Raw genomic sequence first — 15,712 nt, forward strand, 5'->3', positions numbered from 1 at the left:
GGCTTGGCTCCATAAGACCAAAAAGCCAATGCAGCTTAAACAGATGTGTTGTTACAATTATTCGGCCAAGTAACTTTATCCTACATTTAGATTAGCTGCTAATGACTGGGGAAACAGGCTCTTTGTAATCCATGGAAAGTCCACGTAACTCTGAAAACAATGAGCCTGTCAACTGCACCAAGGAAGGCTTTAAGAGTTAAGCAAAATTAACATATTTTAATAGAGGTATGAGGAAGCTACTGAATTGAAAACTATTTCACAACTATAGAAGTATGCAAAGATCCTATGAATAAACCATACTGCATTCAGAGTAAACAAAATAACACTTTACTTCATATAATGCTATGGTCAACATCCGAGTACAGAAAATAAAAGATCTCTCTGATGTATCACTATTAATGAAGCTTTCCTATTTCTTTCAGAATAACTGGTCTGTGATCATCAAATATCTGACAGTAGAGTATATAACCACACAATGAGGGTAGACCATGGCAAATCCATTGTAAAACAAAAAGTGAAGTAAAAAGGCACATGGACCATCTAAAAAGGCTTCATGTTGCCTCTTCCATCCTTTACTTTCTACTCTACTCACTGCATACACCTTTGACCCTGAATAAAGTATTTGTTACAAGATCTTTCTCTAATGCACATGAAGTGCTTCCAGAAGTGGTACCATTGCCATGTAGTGTGTGCGTGTGTGTGTATGTGCACATTTGTTATTACCTAGAAAAATATCAAATGTAACATGGTCTCAGTGCAGTAAAATTGTAGCATAACCAGTCTAATGTCGGGATCATATGTCTTTCATGCCTTAAATACAATAATGTCATACTAACATGCATCGTAATTATGGAAATCATCACTGATCCTCTGTGAAAACCAGTAGAATTATCTTATTTTTAAAGCTAAGCAAAAAAAAAAAAAAAGTAAAACTTGCAATTGGCTATTTTAAATCAATAGTGCAAATTACAAATAGTGCAAAAAAAAAAATGATCACAGCATCTGTAGAGCATCATAAAGTCTTTGGTCCAGGAGAAGACGTGAACCCTACCCATCCATGCTGAAAGTGCCTGTTGATTTAGCGGGAGAGGTGAACCAAAGATTCAGTGTCCTCTCTTCCCCTCCTCGCCTCATCTCCACTCAGCTGAATTTATCTTGGATATTCATTAGGCTGTTGTTGGACTTGGCTCTTTTGGCTGTGGATCAGAATAAGAGAATAGATTAGAACTAGACTGGCAAGAGATCCAACAAAATATTCAATGCAGTTTAACCTTGACATCAGAGACTTTGCTCAGAGCATTTAGAATGCACTTTGTGTTCTATATGCTTTAAAAGATGCAAAAACTAGTAATGTCTGAGACTACTTGGTTAAATACTGTCTGAAAGTGATTGACAATAAAACCTAAGCAGTACGGATCAAGCGAGTACAATTAACACTGTCCAAGACCTCTGCCCTTTTACTTCAACTTACTGCAGAGACAATTGGCAAGTTACTTACGGTGTATAAGCTTGCGTTTCTTTTGTTCCGAGTGCAGGAAGCTGCTTAAGTAGAAGATTATGGGGAGGAAGAGCATAAAGCTGGACACTGCGATGACAGGCACCGTCTCCTCCCGAGGTAACAAGCAACTAAAGTTTTTACTCCACAGCTGCTGTGTTATATTCATCTGAGAAGTAAGCAACGTAATGATACCACAAATCTGATAGTTCTATCATAATCTGCTACCATTAAGGCTGGTTCACACTGTACCAACAAAAAATTATTAATTTATTTGTTTTTTAATGCCAACATCTTCATAGTGAAAACAGAATAAATAACAAAAGTCATACAATTAACAAGAAGCTATATAAGACATTTAAGGTCAATAATACACAAAAAAAAATTCTAAAATACATTGTACCAAAAAATGTGTGTTACATTACATTAATGTGTTTGGCAGTTGATTTTATGATTTTATCCAAAGGAAAATTACAATGCATATTAGGTATACACTTTATAATGGATTTTAATGAATTCCCTGGGAATAAAACCCATGACCTTGGTGTTGCTACTGTCTGGAATACACTACACCACTTTTAAAGGAATAGTTCATCCAAAAATGAAAATTTGCCATCACCAATGGATCCTCTGCAGTGAATGGGTGCTGTCAGAATGAGAGTCAAAACAGCTGATAAGTGACGTGACATGTGGCCCATACTTAGTATGGTGACCCATACTTGGAATTAGTGCTCTGCATTTAACCCATCCAAAGTGCACACACACAGCAGTGAACACACACCAGAGCAGTGGGCAGCCATTTATGCTGCGGCGCCCGGGGAGCAGTTGGGGGTTCGGTGCCTTGCTCAAGGGCACCTCAGTCGTGGTATTGAAGGTGGGAGAGAGCGCTTTACATTCACTCCCCCCACCTACAATCCCTGCCGGTACGAGACTCGAACCCACAACCTTTGGGTTACGAGTCCGACTCTCTAACCATTAGGCCACGACTTCCCCCTAAGAGCATTACAGTTACCCACAAGTAATCCACATGACCCCAGTCCCCAATAATTAATGTCCCATGAAAAGCTGCGTGTTTGTAAGAAACAAACCCAACATTAAGATTTTTTTTAACTTCAAACTATTGCTTCTGGCTAAAATACGAGTCCTCTACCCATAATATTGCTTTCTCCGGTGAAAAAGTAGTCTCATTTGAATCAGGAGAGAAATATGCAAAAATCAAGCACTGCTTACAAGTGAAAACAGTTCTAAACAATATGTCAGTGGATTTTAATGTGAGGATGGACTTTTTTTTTTACTGGAGGAAGCATTATCATGTACTGTATTATGGACATGCACCTTTTTGCTTCACAAGACATTAATTGATGGACTGGAAATTTCTTGTAGATGAATCTTCAGAATCCAGAATTTTCAAATTTTGGGTGAACTAAACCTTTAAGAGGATCTATTAGTGAGCAAAGTGATGTAATGCTAAATTTATCCAAATCTGAACCATTCCTTTACAATCTGATCAGCTTGTAAAACACTAGGCATCATACACTTGCCGACATTGTAAATGGTTACAGAGGAAAACTGGGCATCATACACTAAATGACTGAGGCTCACATACTACCAGACTTTTAGGATGCTCTGAAAACAACAAACTCACACAGAAACATGTGCTTCGATGTTAGGAGCTAAGTGACAAATTAAAATAATGTGTTTTAAAATTGGCTCAAAATATTAAACATGTACAAAAGTCGTGTGGTGTATTCCAGCATTTAGTTTGTACAGATTTAGGGCTACAGAGGGTGCCGTTTTACAACTCTCCCAAAATTCCACATCATAAAACTTTATTTGCAAATAACTTAGGAATGTGTTTGAGTCAAATGACAGGGTTTGTGTATATTAGTGCATACTTACTGCGTCTTCTAAATCAATGCAGAGTGTTTGGTTTTTGTCCATTCTACCATAGAGCTCTTTCAACCTTTTGTACGAGGCTTTGCAGTCTTTACACAGTTCAGTGTGGTTCTTCTATTAAGAAAACAGGATACTCAAGTAATTTGTTTTAACTGAGCTTGTACCTATCTATATGAGCCATCTGATATTACCTGATATTGTTCAAAACAGGAGAGTGACTGATTCAGAGTGGCCATGAAGAAAACAGTATCATTGGAAAGAGCCTCTTGATCTTCAGTCAGACATTCTAATGAGCAAAAAAATTAGAATTATTCTCCAAATAATCATAACATTCAATAAATGAAATAAAAACAAATAATGTTACTCAAAAACTGGCTGAATTTCTTCATACTACCACAAGTGGTGTTAAGTATATAATCTGGTTAAGAGTGAAAATGAAAGAAACATGCTTAACCCTCTGGTGCTCCTCGTTTGGGAATCACACTTGTGATCTTCACGGTCAAAAGTGACCGGACACCTGAAATTTAACTTTTTTTTCACCCCAGTAAAATCAATGTACTATACTTTTGTTCAGTAATGATTTTTTTTTACATAATTTCATGGCACTAATTAATATTGATGCAATTATTATGATGAATTTCTGCCCATTAAAAACAATAAAAAAAAGTGTTTAATATATTTTTATATTACTTTTCAATGAATGCAGTATTTCATGTTAAAATAGAGTCAATGCCTTTAAAATCCCATTTTTGAAGCCAGATTAGTGCCATCTGGTGGGAGTAAAATAAGAAAAACTTCTGCAATTCCATGGTTTAGCCCATATATTTCTATATAGCTCTATATAAAAGGCCTATAAATTCTCTAATTGTTTTAGACATAAATACTTATTTTTATTAAGTTGTGGGCTTGGATATATATTTAGACATTCTCAAAGACAACTTTTTGTAAAGGTTTAGATTTTTTTTGGTTTGAAATATTGATTTGAAGCGTCAGTTTTTGAATTAGTATTACTACAGTCAAACCTGAACACAGAGAAAGCATTTTGTTACACAAATCATTAAAATTCTATAAAAATGTAACAAAAATGTACAGAAATGTTTTATCAGAGCTTAATCCTTCTGGGTTTGATCTGATTTCAACCTCTTTTTTCAGTTTTCTGACTTGTTTTGGCTATATGGTTATAGCCATACCAATTCATTTGAGTGTGTATAATTGTGTATGTTTGTGTGTGTCTGTGAGTGTGTGTCTGTGAGTGTTGGTTTGAGTGAGTGTGTCTGTTTGGCACTCTTGATGTTTTAGAGTGTAACCCCTTCCTTGTTGTCCGCTTTTTTACTGCATTGTAGTTGAATTATTGCTTTTATTTTACATATTTGCTGTGTTACAGTCACACCTGTTCATAGGTGTGTGTGTGTACAAGTGTGTGTGTGTACGTGTGTGTGTGTGAGTGGATGTGTTGGTTTTGCACTCCTGATGTTTTAGAGTTTCACCCCGTCATTGCTGTGTACTTTTTTTCTGCATTGTGTCAGATTTGTAGATTGTACATGTTTTTGTCGATTTCCCATTCATTTCCTATGGTCGGTCATTTTTGACCGAAAACCACAAGTGTGACTATTTTTTTATGACCACTTCGTCTGCTCAAACCATGCCCTCAATTTTTTTTTGTGTGTTCACATTCCAAATGCCATAAAAGTCACCAAGCTTCGTACCATTCCAATGAAGCTGTGAGTTTTAAAAATTCAAAACAGAAATTTTTTCGGTCAAAAGTGACCGAAGAGCACCAGAGAAGGGAAGCATACAGTCAAATGCCAGTTTTAAATGAACCTACAATATTTCTGGCTATGTTACTTACGCTTGCATTCTGCTGATGTCCATATCTCATCTAATTTGCTGAAGAGGGCATAGAGCAGCATCAGCCTATCAGAACGCATCAGGCTGTCATGGCAACTGACATTTCCAGGGCCAGGCTATGAAGACAACACACAATCACAAGTTATTAAGCATTTTTCATTAACGTCTACAGCTGCAGTTCATAACTGATTTTATAATAACGCGTAAAACGACAAAAAAAGCCTACTAACCAGCATAGGTGTTAAATTTGTTCATTTTAAAAGGTACAATGACATGATACTGACATGTAACTATTTAAATAGTTATACTACAAATAGCTCTTTAAGCATACTAAAATATTCCAGTCAGTGTGATTCCGGCTTGGTGAAACACAGTGAACACACACAATCACGAGACATGAGTGCATGTGACCAGCGGGTGGGAATTCTGTCAACCTTCAAACCATGCGAGAACATTTATAGGCACTTTGGTGTTATAAATGGACATTTCGACTTGGAATGAGCACCTACTTGGTCAGATGATATGTTTTTATAAATGTCCTCCAGACTGTTGAAGCCAGTGTAACAGTTCTGACAGACTCTGACAGGTCGCGCATAAGTCACCAGGCAGTTCGCGTAAGTCACGTAACGCTGACGGTAGATGCGAAGCAGTTCAATGCAATACTCGTTCATTTCCAAGTCCTCTGGAAATGTAGATGAAAGACTGAGAGAGTAGAAGGATCCCAAAGCGCTCGCCTGCGATACAGGGATGACTGCTGATGGCAGCTTTCGTGCGCTATCGCCACTCATCTCTGATGGGTAAACCGAGCAGTCAGCAACGGTAATGAATGTAACAGCCCAGCATACCATTACAAATGTAAATGTTGTTAACAAATCCATATCTTATACACTCCAAACACAGCACGCTGCCGCTTTGCGCTTTGCGACTCTAAACAGCTTCCTGTTTTCTTTCCTTTCCCGACGTCTCGGTCACATGGCAAGAGTAATCTCGCGATGCACGGGATTTCAAATGATAAGTCAAGTGCACCTGTAATATGGTTTCAGCCATTTCCAGTTGTTTTGTTTACAATTTACTATTCAACTTAAACAATTTTGCTTGAATTTAGACAGATTTACGTTTCTACTTAAAGAGTTGAATTTCTGCATGTTGCACTGAATTATTATAGAAAAAGCTGAATAGGGTCAATGATACCCCTGCCCATCTATTTAACGTAAAATATAGCCTATGTGATGGCCTTTTTTTATGAAATATAAATTTTACTACTAGTTTATAACGTTGTGAATTTTCAGTTGTTAGGAAAATAGGCTATAGTGCTGTCACGGTTTTATTGGAGTTAGGAAATGCCGTTAATAAGAAATTTAACAGCTTCTTAAACGTTGCAAAAGGAGTCTATTTTCGTGATAGTTTTTGATCATGCACACAGAATGTAGTCTATTTATTTTAATGATCACTATCAACATTAATCTCAAGTCGATGTGAATTTTAAAAGGTACAACATAAACGCTGACACCTAATTTAAACCGTTTAAAATCGGTTCTAATATATATAATATCAGTATCTAATAATTAATAAACAGTCTAATATATTTCTGACTGTATTCTTTTTCTGTTTCATTATTCTCTGTGTGTTTGGAGACAGTGGTTTTATAAAAAACGCGCTGCATCCTCTCTCTTCTCGGTTTTTGACACCGCCTGCAATTTTGCAAATGTTAGCGCGCTCGGCCAAAAAAATAATTACGGAGTCAAGGTAAACGATCTGGGCTCCGATTCTGATTGTGTTAATTGTCGCAAACCCTCGAATCAAGCCACTGCAGTCAATGGTCTTTAATGTGAAATTAGTGCCTCTTGATAACTTGCAGTCCGCGGCAATTCTGCAGTCATGCAGAGAAGGGAAGCATACAGTCAAATGCCAGTTTTAAATGAACCTACAATATTTCTGGCTATGTTACTTACGCTTGCATTCTGCTGATGTCCATATCTCATCTAATTTGCTGAAGAGGGCATAGAGCAGCATCAGCCTATCAGAACGCATCAGGCTGTCATGGCAACTGACATTTCCAGGGCCAGGCTATGAAGACAACACACAATCACAAGTTATTAAGCATTTTTCATTAACGTCTACAGCTGCAGTTCATAACTGATTTTATAATAACGCGTAAAACGACAAAAAAAGCCTACTAACCAGCATAGGTGTTAAATTTGTTCATTTTAAAAGGTACAATGACATGATACTGACATGTAACTATTTAAATAGTTATACTACAAATAGCTCTTTAAGCATACTAAAATATTCCAGTCAGTGTGATTCGGGCTTTGTGAAACAGTGAACACACACAATCACGAGACATGAGTGCATGTGACCAGCGGGTGGGAATTCTGTCAACCTTCAAACCATGCGAGAACATTTATAGGCACTTTGGTGTTATAAATGGACATTTCGACTTGGAATGAGCACCTACTTGGTCAGATGATATGTTTTTATAAATGTCCTCCAGACTGTTGAAGCCAGTGTAACAGTTCTGACAGACTCTGACAGGTCGCGCATAAGTCACCAGGCAGTTCGCGTAAGTCACGTAACGCTGACGGTAGATGCGAAGCAGTTCAATGCAATACTCGTTCATTTCCAAGTCCTCTGGAAATGTAGATGAAAGACTGAGAGAGTAGAAGGATCCCAAAGCGCTCGCCTGCGATACAGGGATGACTGCTGATGGCAGCTTTCGTGCGCTATCGCCACTCATCTCTGATGGGTAAACCGAGCAGTCAGCAACGGTAATGAATGTAACAGCCCAGCATACCATTACAAATGTAAATGTTGTTAACAAATCCATATCTTATACACTCCAAACACAGCACGCTGCCGCTTTGCGCTTTGCGACTCTAAACAGCTTCCTGTTTTCTTTCCTTTCCCGACGTCTCGGTCACATGGCAAGAGTAATCTCGCGATGCACGGGATTTCAAATGATAAGTCAAGTGCACCTGTAATATGGTTTCAGCCATTTCCAGTTGTTTTGTTTACAATTTACTATTCAACTTAAACAATTTTGCTTGAATTTAGACAGATTTACGTTTCTACTTAAAGAGTTGAATTTCTGCATGTTGCACTGAATTATTATAGAAAAAGCTGAATAGGGTCAATGATACCCCTGCCCATCTATTTAACGTAAAATATAGCCTATGTGATGGCCTTTTTTTATGAAATATAAATTTTACTACTAGTTTATAACGTTGTGAATTTTCAGTTGTTAGGAAAATAGGCTATAGTGCTGTCACGGTTTTATTGGAGTTAGGAAATGCCGTTAATAAGAAATTTAACAGCTTCTTAAACGTTGCAAAAGGAGTCTATTTTCGTGATAGTTTTTGATCATGCACACAGAATGTAGTCTATTTATTTTAATGATCACTATCAACATTAATCTCAAGTCGATGTGAATTTTAAAAGGTACAACATAAACGCTGACACCTAATTTAAACCGTTTAAAATCGGTTCTAATATATATAATATCAGTATCTAATAATTAATAAACAGTCTAATATATTTCTGACTGTATTCTTTTTCTGTTTCATTATTCTCTGTGTGTTTGGAGACAGTGGTTTTATAAAAAACGCGCTGCATCCTCTCTCTTCTCGGTTTTTGACACCGCCTGCAATTTTGCAAATGTTAGCGCGCTCGGCCAAAAAAATAATTACGGAGTCAAGGTAAACGATCTGGGCTCCGATTCTGATTGTGTTAATTGTCGCAAACCCTCGAATCAAGCCACTGCAGTCAATGGTCTTTAATGTGAAATTAGTGCCTCTTGATAACTTGCAGTCCGCGGCAATTCTGCAGTCATGAGAGCTTGATGGAAATGGGGGACTCAGAATGCCTCGCATTAAGGGCTATTCTGCTGCGTGCGCTGATGTCTGAGGGTAAATTCGCAGGTTTTATGTCGTGGATTGTGGCATTAGCTCTCTACTACTACAGTGTAGCAGCTCTGTTATTGTGATAGCCTTAAATTGGATGATCCAAGTCATCCGTCCTCCCCCCGCAGCTGAATTCAGCGGTTTGCAAGCAGCCTATGTGATGGCCTTTTTTTATGAAATATAAATTTTACTACTAGTTTATAACGTTGTGAATTTTCAGTTGTTAGGAAAATAGGCTATAGTGCTGTCACGGTTTTATTGGAGTTAGGAAATGCCGTTAATAAGAAATTTAACAGCTTCTTAAACGTTGCAAAAGGAGTCTATTTTCGTGATAGTTTTTGATCATGCACACAGAATGTAGTCTATTTATTTTAATGATCACTATCAACATTAATCTCAAGTCGATGTGAATTTTAAAAGGTACAACATAAACGCTGACACCTAATTTAAACCGTTTAAAATCGGTTCTAATATATATAATATCAGTATCTAATAATTAATAAACAGTCTAATATATTTCTGACTGTATTCTTTTTCTGTTTCATTATTCTCTGTGTGTTTGGAGACAGTGGTTTTATAAAAAACGCGCTGCATCCTCTCTCTTCTCGGTTTTTGACACCGCCTGCAATTTTGCAAATGTTAGCGCGCTCGGCCAAAAAAATAATTACGGAGTCAAGGTAAACGATCTGGGCTCCGATTCTGATTGTGTTAATTGTCGCAAACCCTCGAATCAAGCCACTGCAGTCAATGGTCTTTAATGTGAAATTAGTGCCTCTTGATAACTTGCAGTCCGCGGCAATTCTGCAGTCATGAGAGCTTGATGGAAATGGGGGACTCAGAATGCCTCGCATTAAGGGCTATTCTGCTGCGTGCGCTGATGTCTGAGGGTAAATTCGCAGGTTTTATGTCGTGGATTGTGGCATTAGCTCTCTACTACTACAGTGTAGCAGCTCTGTTATTGTGATAGCCTTAAATTGGATGATCCAAGTCATCCGTCCTCCCCCCGCAGCTGAATTCAGCGGTTTGCAAGCAAAGAGCTTATGCACGTGGCGTAGCCTACACAATCAAACAGATGAGGAATTTTGCAGTGAAAACACCCCAAAATATTTTAGATAGCCTATATGTTATATTATATATGTTACCTACTGACATGCCCAAATATATAGGCCTATTATAGCCTATGTTTACATCACATGTCCTGGAAGAAATCAGATTATTGATCAGTGTGAAGCTAATCAGGTTTTTATACAGGTAGGCCTACAATTACCATGTGCATTAAGGATGCACAACGGAGACAGAGGCAATTGAACGAGGACAAAAATCACTAATTAGGCTGCCTAAGTGAAGTATCTTCATCGACTGGAGAGCTCTTAAGCAAAGAGATGAGCCTGGATAACTTGGCTTAAATTCTGGAAATTATAAATGTGTGTGGCTCAAGATTATCCTAATGAATTTTTTTAAACGAAAAGCAGGTTTTCAAGGAACTACAAGAGACATTGATTTCATGGGTCATCTGACCCTCACAATCATTTCTGAGGTAGGCTAAATGTGGCATGTGATCGTGATGACATTATCATGAGATTCATTGTTTTGTTCTTACGGTGTTTAAAATCTTAAAACTAAAACCTGCTGTCCAAATATCACGTTTGGATTATACACCAATAACAGCTAGGCTACACAACTGAATGTGGATTCATTTGATCGTCTCGTCTCTTTGGTGGATAAATTAATTGACAATTAATGACTTTTTGATACGTCTTGATAAAATATAAATATTGCATATTAAAATTATAAGATGAAAAAATAAAAAACTCTTTTAATTCTGCAGTGTAGCTTTACTTTGGCTTGGTAATGACTCTTGACTATAAGGGACCAGTTAAGGGTTAACTAAGGACTGTGCGCTTTAAGCCGTAGTCTAAACCTGGAGAGAGAGGAGCTGTAAAGTTATGCAGAAGTTATTCTCCAACCTTTGGGCCGTCCCTAATCCCCCAAAATCGCGTTCTTTTATGCGAGAACTGTGCCTCTTTTCTTGTTTTGCGCTGCCTATACAACATAAAGTCAGACTGCATTTAATGCTTATGGCGAGATGTGAGGGGGATTTTGCAAATGCGAGGCCCCCTTTCACCGAAATATTGCTCTCTAAACGTCGTGTGAGTCTACCAACCCAAAGCGACCCCAGATTCTCCCCCCCGGGCGGTGTCTGACTCGAATGACAAACCAGTCTGATTTCACTGCATCGCTGGGAAATGTTGGGGCTGATAATAGAGATTTCGCTTTCATTTTTTACGGTTGACTTGGTTATTGTTGCTTTTCTTTTGCCCTGATTCCTTCCAGGGATTAGGCCTGACTTCCCCACTAGCAGCAGCCAAAGTGGCCCAAACTGGGGATGACAACTGATGAGGATCAAGGCTTGGGCTATTCTGCCCTCTGAGAGGCAATGTGAACTGAGAAGAGCTGGACAGGAGAAAAGCCCTTGGACAGGAGAAACGCGCTCTCAATGTTCAATGAACGGATGCCCCTAAATAGCTTAGAGAGCCCTGCAGCCTAATTAATTACTCCTAACTTTCTCTTTAAAACGTTAATATCAGGACCTCACTAATTTGCTATAAATGGTGGTCCTATATTTAAAAAAAAATCTGACAACATTTAAAGGGGAAATTATATACAGTTGCCCCATTAAAACAAAACAAGAGTGGGACAAGAGTTAGTAATACTTAGCTATAGTTATTTCTGTATGACAGTACCCTTTTAAGGAGTTAGAAACTGCAATTCACTGTTTCTTTTTTCCAAGTGGGATAGTTCATAGGCAAAATGTGGTGTTAGATTTTTAGCATACAAAAAAAAAGTACAAAAGCTGTCACTAGACCTTTTCAAAAGCTACACCTTTGTACCTATATTCAGGTTTCAAATGTAATTTATTTATATAGCACCATTAAACCAGCGGCAGCTGACCAATGTGCTTTACAGCATCAGATAAAATAAATACAAGCAAAACAATAAAAAAAATCACAGATAAAATCAGAGACAAATTATCAACAAGATATCAAAAGAAAACCGGAACAACAACAAAAGTCGAATTTAAAAATTAATCAACAAGGGACATTAAAAGCAATGGAAAAATAATGAGTTTTAAGCAAAGATTTAAAAATATGTATTGTAGGAGCAGATCTAATATGAACTGGTAAACTGTTCCAGAGTTTAGGACCCGCGACAGCAAAGGCACGTTCACCTCTTTGTTTAAGTCTGGATCTGGGAACATTGAGCAATCTATGACTACTGGATCGAAGAGCTCGAGAAGGGTTATGTAGAGATAGAAGTGCAGATAGATATGAGGGGGCTAAGTTGTTTAGGGACTTAAAAACAAAAACTAGGGTTTTGAACTCATTCTAAACAGGACAGGCAGCCAATGCAATGATGCTAACGCAGGTGTAATGTGAGTGGATTCAGGGAGGCCCAATAAAAGTCTTGCTGATGCATTTTGGACCAACTGGAGATGGGCCAGGGAAGTAGTGTTCATTCCACAATAAAGTGAGTTACAGAAGTCTAACCGTGATGATATAAAAACATGAGTTACTCTTTCAAAATCTTGAAAAGAGAGAAAAGACTTAATTTTGGAAAGAAAACAGGATCTAACCACTGAGTATACTTGTTTGTCTAGTTTCAGCTTTTTAACAAGAGTTTTGGCTTGAAATGTGACATGGTGATCATTAACAAACTTTGTGGGAATGCCACTAGGGGGACCAAAGTATATTATTTCCGTTTTCTTTTCGTTTAGATTAAGAAAATTTGATGACATCCAGATTTTTATGACCTCCATACACTCCATTAGAGGGCCCAGGGAGATGTTACCTGAGCGTTTAAGGGGCAAATAAATCTGGGTGTCATCGGCATAGCAATGAAAAGATACACCATGCTTTCGGAAAATAGAGTCCAATGGGAGCATATATAAAGAAAAAAGGGTAGGAGCTAGTATAGATCCCTGCGGGACCCCCCATGGGAGATTGGCAGCTGATGACATGAGGTTGCCAAGGCGAACAGAGAATCTCCTGTCCTTTAAATAGGAACTAAACCAGCTTAAAACTGTTCCCGTCATGCCCACTAGGTCTTGAGACAGGCAATAAGAATCTCATGATCGATCATGTCAAATGCAGCAGTAAGATCTAACATCACCAATATTACACTATCACCCTGGTCAGTTACCATATAAATATTGTTTAAAACCTTTAATAAAGCCGACTCAGTGCTGTGAAATGTTCTAAAACCTGACCGAAATGTTTCATAGATAGAATTTTGAAACAGAAAAGAGTGTAACTGAAATTGAACTACTTTTTCAAGAACTTTAGAAAGAAAAGGCAGATTAGAAATGGGCCTATAATTTGAAGGATCAACAGGGTCAAGATTTTGCTTCTTAAGAGATGGAACCACCAAAGCATGTTTAAGATCTGCTGGTGTTGTACCCAAACTAAGTGATTCCAAGGTATCAAACCGTTTTTTTCTTAATGCGAGAAGGAATGATATCAAATGAGCAAAACGTTGGTTTTAATTGAGCAATTATTTCTTGTAGGGTAGGCAATGAGATGGGTTCAAAAACACTCCAGATGAGAGCGCAAGGGAGAGGTTTGGAAGTGTTCAAATTGATTTTGAGTCTGAGGTCGCTGATCAGCGATCTTATTAAGGAAAAATCTGAGGACGTATTCAGGTGTTAAAGATGATACTATTTGAACTTTTGCATGTGGACTGAGAACCGAGTCAATAATAGAAAAAAGAGCCTTAGGCTTATGACAATTTTGATTAATGATGTCTGAGTAATAATCAATTTTTTTTGCTACTTTTTGGAAATTAGATAATGCAACCTGCAGAGCTTCATAGTTAACTTGAAGTTTAGTCTTTCTCCATTTACGTTCTGCTTGTCTGCATTTCCGCCGAAGAGAGAGAGTATTTTAATTTAACCAGGGCATTGTTTTAACTTTAATTGATTTAAGTTTCAATGGGACAGCAGATTCAAGGATGTTAAGACAGGTGGAATAAAAAGCGCAAAATGATCATCCATGCCCAAATTATTCAGGGGGGTTTTCTAACAGGTCAAAAGAGCAGCTTTCTCTATACATCTGTGAAAAATTATTGATTGTATTACAATTAAACATTGTAATACTACATTTTCGAAATAGCATGTATAGTCTGATGTAACCGGTCGAATCCAGCGATATGGCTGCTCCAGGGAGCGCCAATAAATGAAATAATCTCCGACAAGCAGAAGATGACTGCTGCAGCACCAGATGGCACTTTAGTCTGAGGGCTATTCCTCCACGCTTTCCATGTCTTCTGCAATTTCTGCATTTCCTCTGGGGAATAGCGCAGGTGGGGCAGCGGAGAAAGGCAGGTATGTCCTCCAAGCAGGGAGGAACACAACAACATGGTCTTCTCAGATCACCATATAGATGTTCAATAAAACCTCGAATATCCAAAAGTTGTGCACATTGATAGACCTGTTGGGTGGAGCAATGATGAATTAAAACCAACACAATATAAATAAAAACAAACAAAGTACCAGAGAAACGGCATGCCAACAGCAACGGCGCCATCTTGGATATTGGTATCTTAAATGTACATAGTCTGAAAGTGAAAAGTGACGTGTGGCCAAGTATGGTGACCCATACTCGGAATTTGTGCTCTGTATTCAACCCATCCAAGTGCGCACACACACACACAGTATTGAACACACACCCGGAGCAGTGTTACTGTGGCGGCTGGTGAGCAGTTGGGGGTTCGGTGTCTTGCTCAAGGGTCTCAAGTCACAAGTCAAACTCTCTAACTATTAGGCCACGACTAACCATAAATGACCTGGATGATGTAGCTAGAAACCATGCAAAACCAGCTACCTTTCACCGGGGCAGTACCCTTACAAAAGGTACACCTTTGTACCTTATTTACCCCTAAAGGGTGCATATTAGTGTCTTAAATTTACATATTATACCTAAATGGTACCTTTTGAAAGGTACTTCTTTTCTGAGAGTGTGGATTAATATATACAACCTTGTATGTATAGCTATAGAATAGCCACAATTAGGAAATATCCAGGCTCTAACCATTATGACATGGTTTATGCCATGTTAGCTGATAAAACACAACTTCTGCTAACAGGCTAAACTTCTGCTTCTGGCTAAACAGCCCTTCACAAAAATTAAATATAATTTTACAACTATAGGCTATACAGTCGTGGTCAGAATTATTGGCACCCTTGGTAAAATGATCAAAGAAGGCTGTGAAAATTAATCTGCATTGTTAATCATTTTGATCTTTTATTAAAAAAATTCACATAAATCTAACCTTTCATTGGAGAATAAGAATTTAAAATGGGGGGAAATATCATTATGACATAAATGTTTTTCTCTAATACACATTGGACACAATTAACAGCACTCTTTTATTCAATGCTTTTTGAAACCTCCATTTGGCATAATAACAGCTCTGAATTTTCTCCTATAATGCCTGATGAGGTTAGAGAGCACCTGAAAAGAGATCAGAGACAATTCCTTCATCCAGAATCTCTCCAGACCCTTCAGATTCCCAGCTC

At 38.0% G+C, this 15,712-nt stretch overlaps 1 protein-coding gene across 2 annotated transcripts; it reads right to left on the reverse strand.

The window, feature by feature from the left end:
• Positions 1–698: 698 nt before the first annotated feature.
• On the reverse strand, positions 699–8,161 carry LOC107601371 (osteopetrosis-associated transmembrane protein 1-like). 2 transcript variants are annotated; one of them, XM_016293544.1, is made up of 6 exons: positions 7,698–8,161; positions 7,192–7,306; positions 3,583–3,677; positions 3,395–3,505; positions 1,499–1,664; positions 699–1,196 (listed from the first exon to the last, which is right to left on the reverse strand). In XM_016293544.1, the coding sequence occupies exons 1-6, from the start codon at positions 8,064–8,066 to the stop codon at positions 1,141–1,143; spliced, it is 912 nt and encodes a 303-aa protein (XP_016149030.1). In that variant the 5' UTR covers positions 8,067–8,161; the 3' UTR covers positions 699–1,140. The 2 variants fall into 2 exon arrangements, with proteins under 2 accessions (XP_016149030.1, XP_016149023.1); XM_016293537.1 differs by lacking the exons at positions 7,192–7,306; positions 7,698–8,161 and adding exons at positions 5,241–5,355; positions 5,749–6,212.
• Positions 8,162–15,712: the final 7,551 nt, after the last annotated feature.

This window comes from Sinocyclocheilus grahami, unplaced genomic scaffold (genome assembly GCF_001515645.1).
Source record: "Sinocyclocheilus grahami isolate Dianchi unplaced genomic scaffold, SAMN03320097.WGS_v1.1 scaffold15.1, whole genome shotgun sequence".
Taxonomy (NCBI): domain Eukaryota; kingdom Metazoa; phylum Chordata; class Actinopteri; order Cypriniformes; family Cyprinidae; genus Sinocyclocheilus; species Sinocyclocheilus grahami.

Bases quoted from the DNA above. Each gene is read 5' to 3' on its own strand.
- LOC107601371 (XM_016293544.1), bottom strand. From the start codon at position 8,066: ATGGATTTGTTAACAACATTTACATTTGTAATGGTATGCTGGGCTGTT. The intron at 3,506-3,582 runs GTAATATCAGAT...TTTTCTTAATAG, and splicing joins CCTGTTTTGAACAATATCAG to AAGAACCACACTGAACTGTG. The intron at 1,665-3,394 runs GTAAGTATGCAC...CTTACTTCTCAG, and splicing joins GCATTGATTTAGAAGACGCA to ATGAATATAACACAGCAGCT.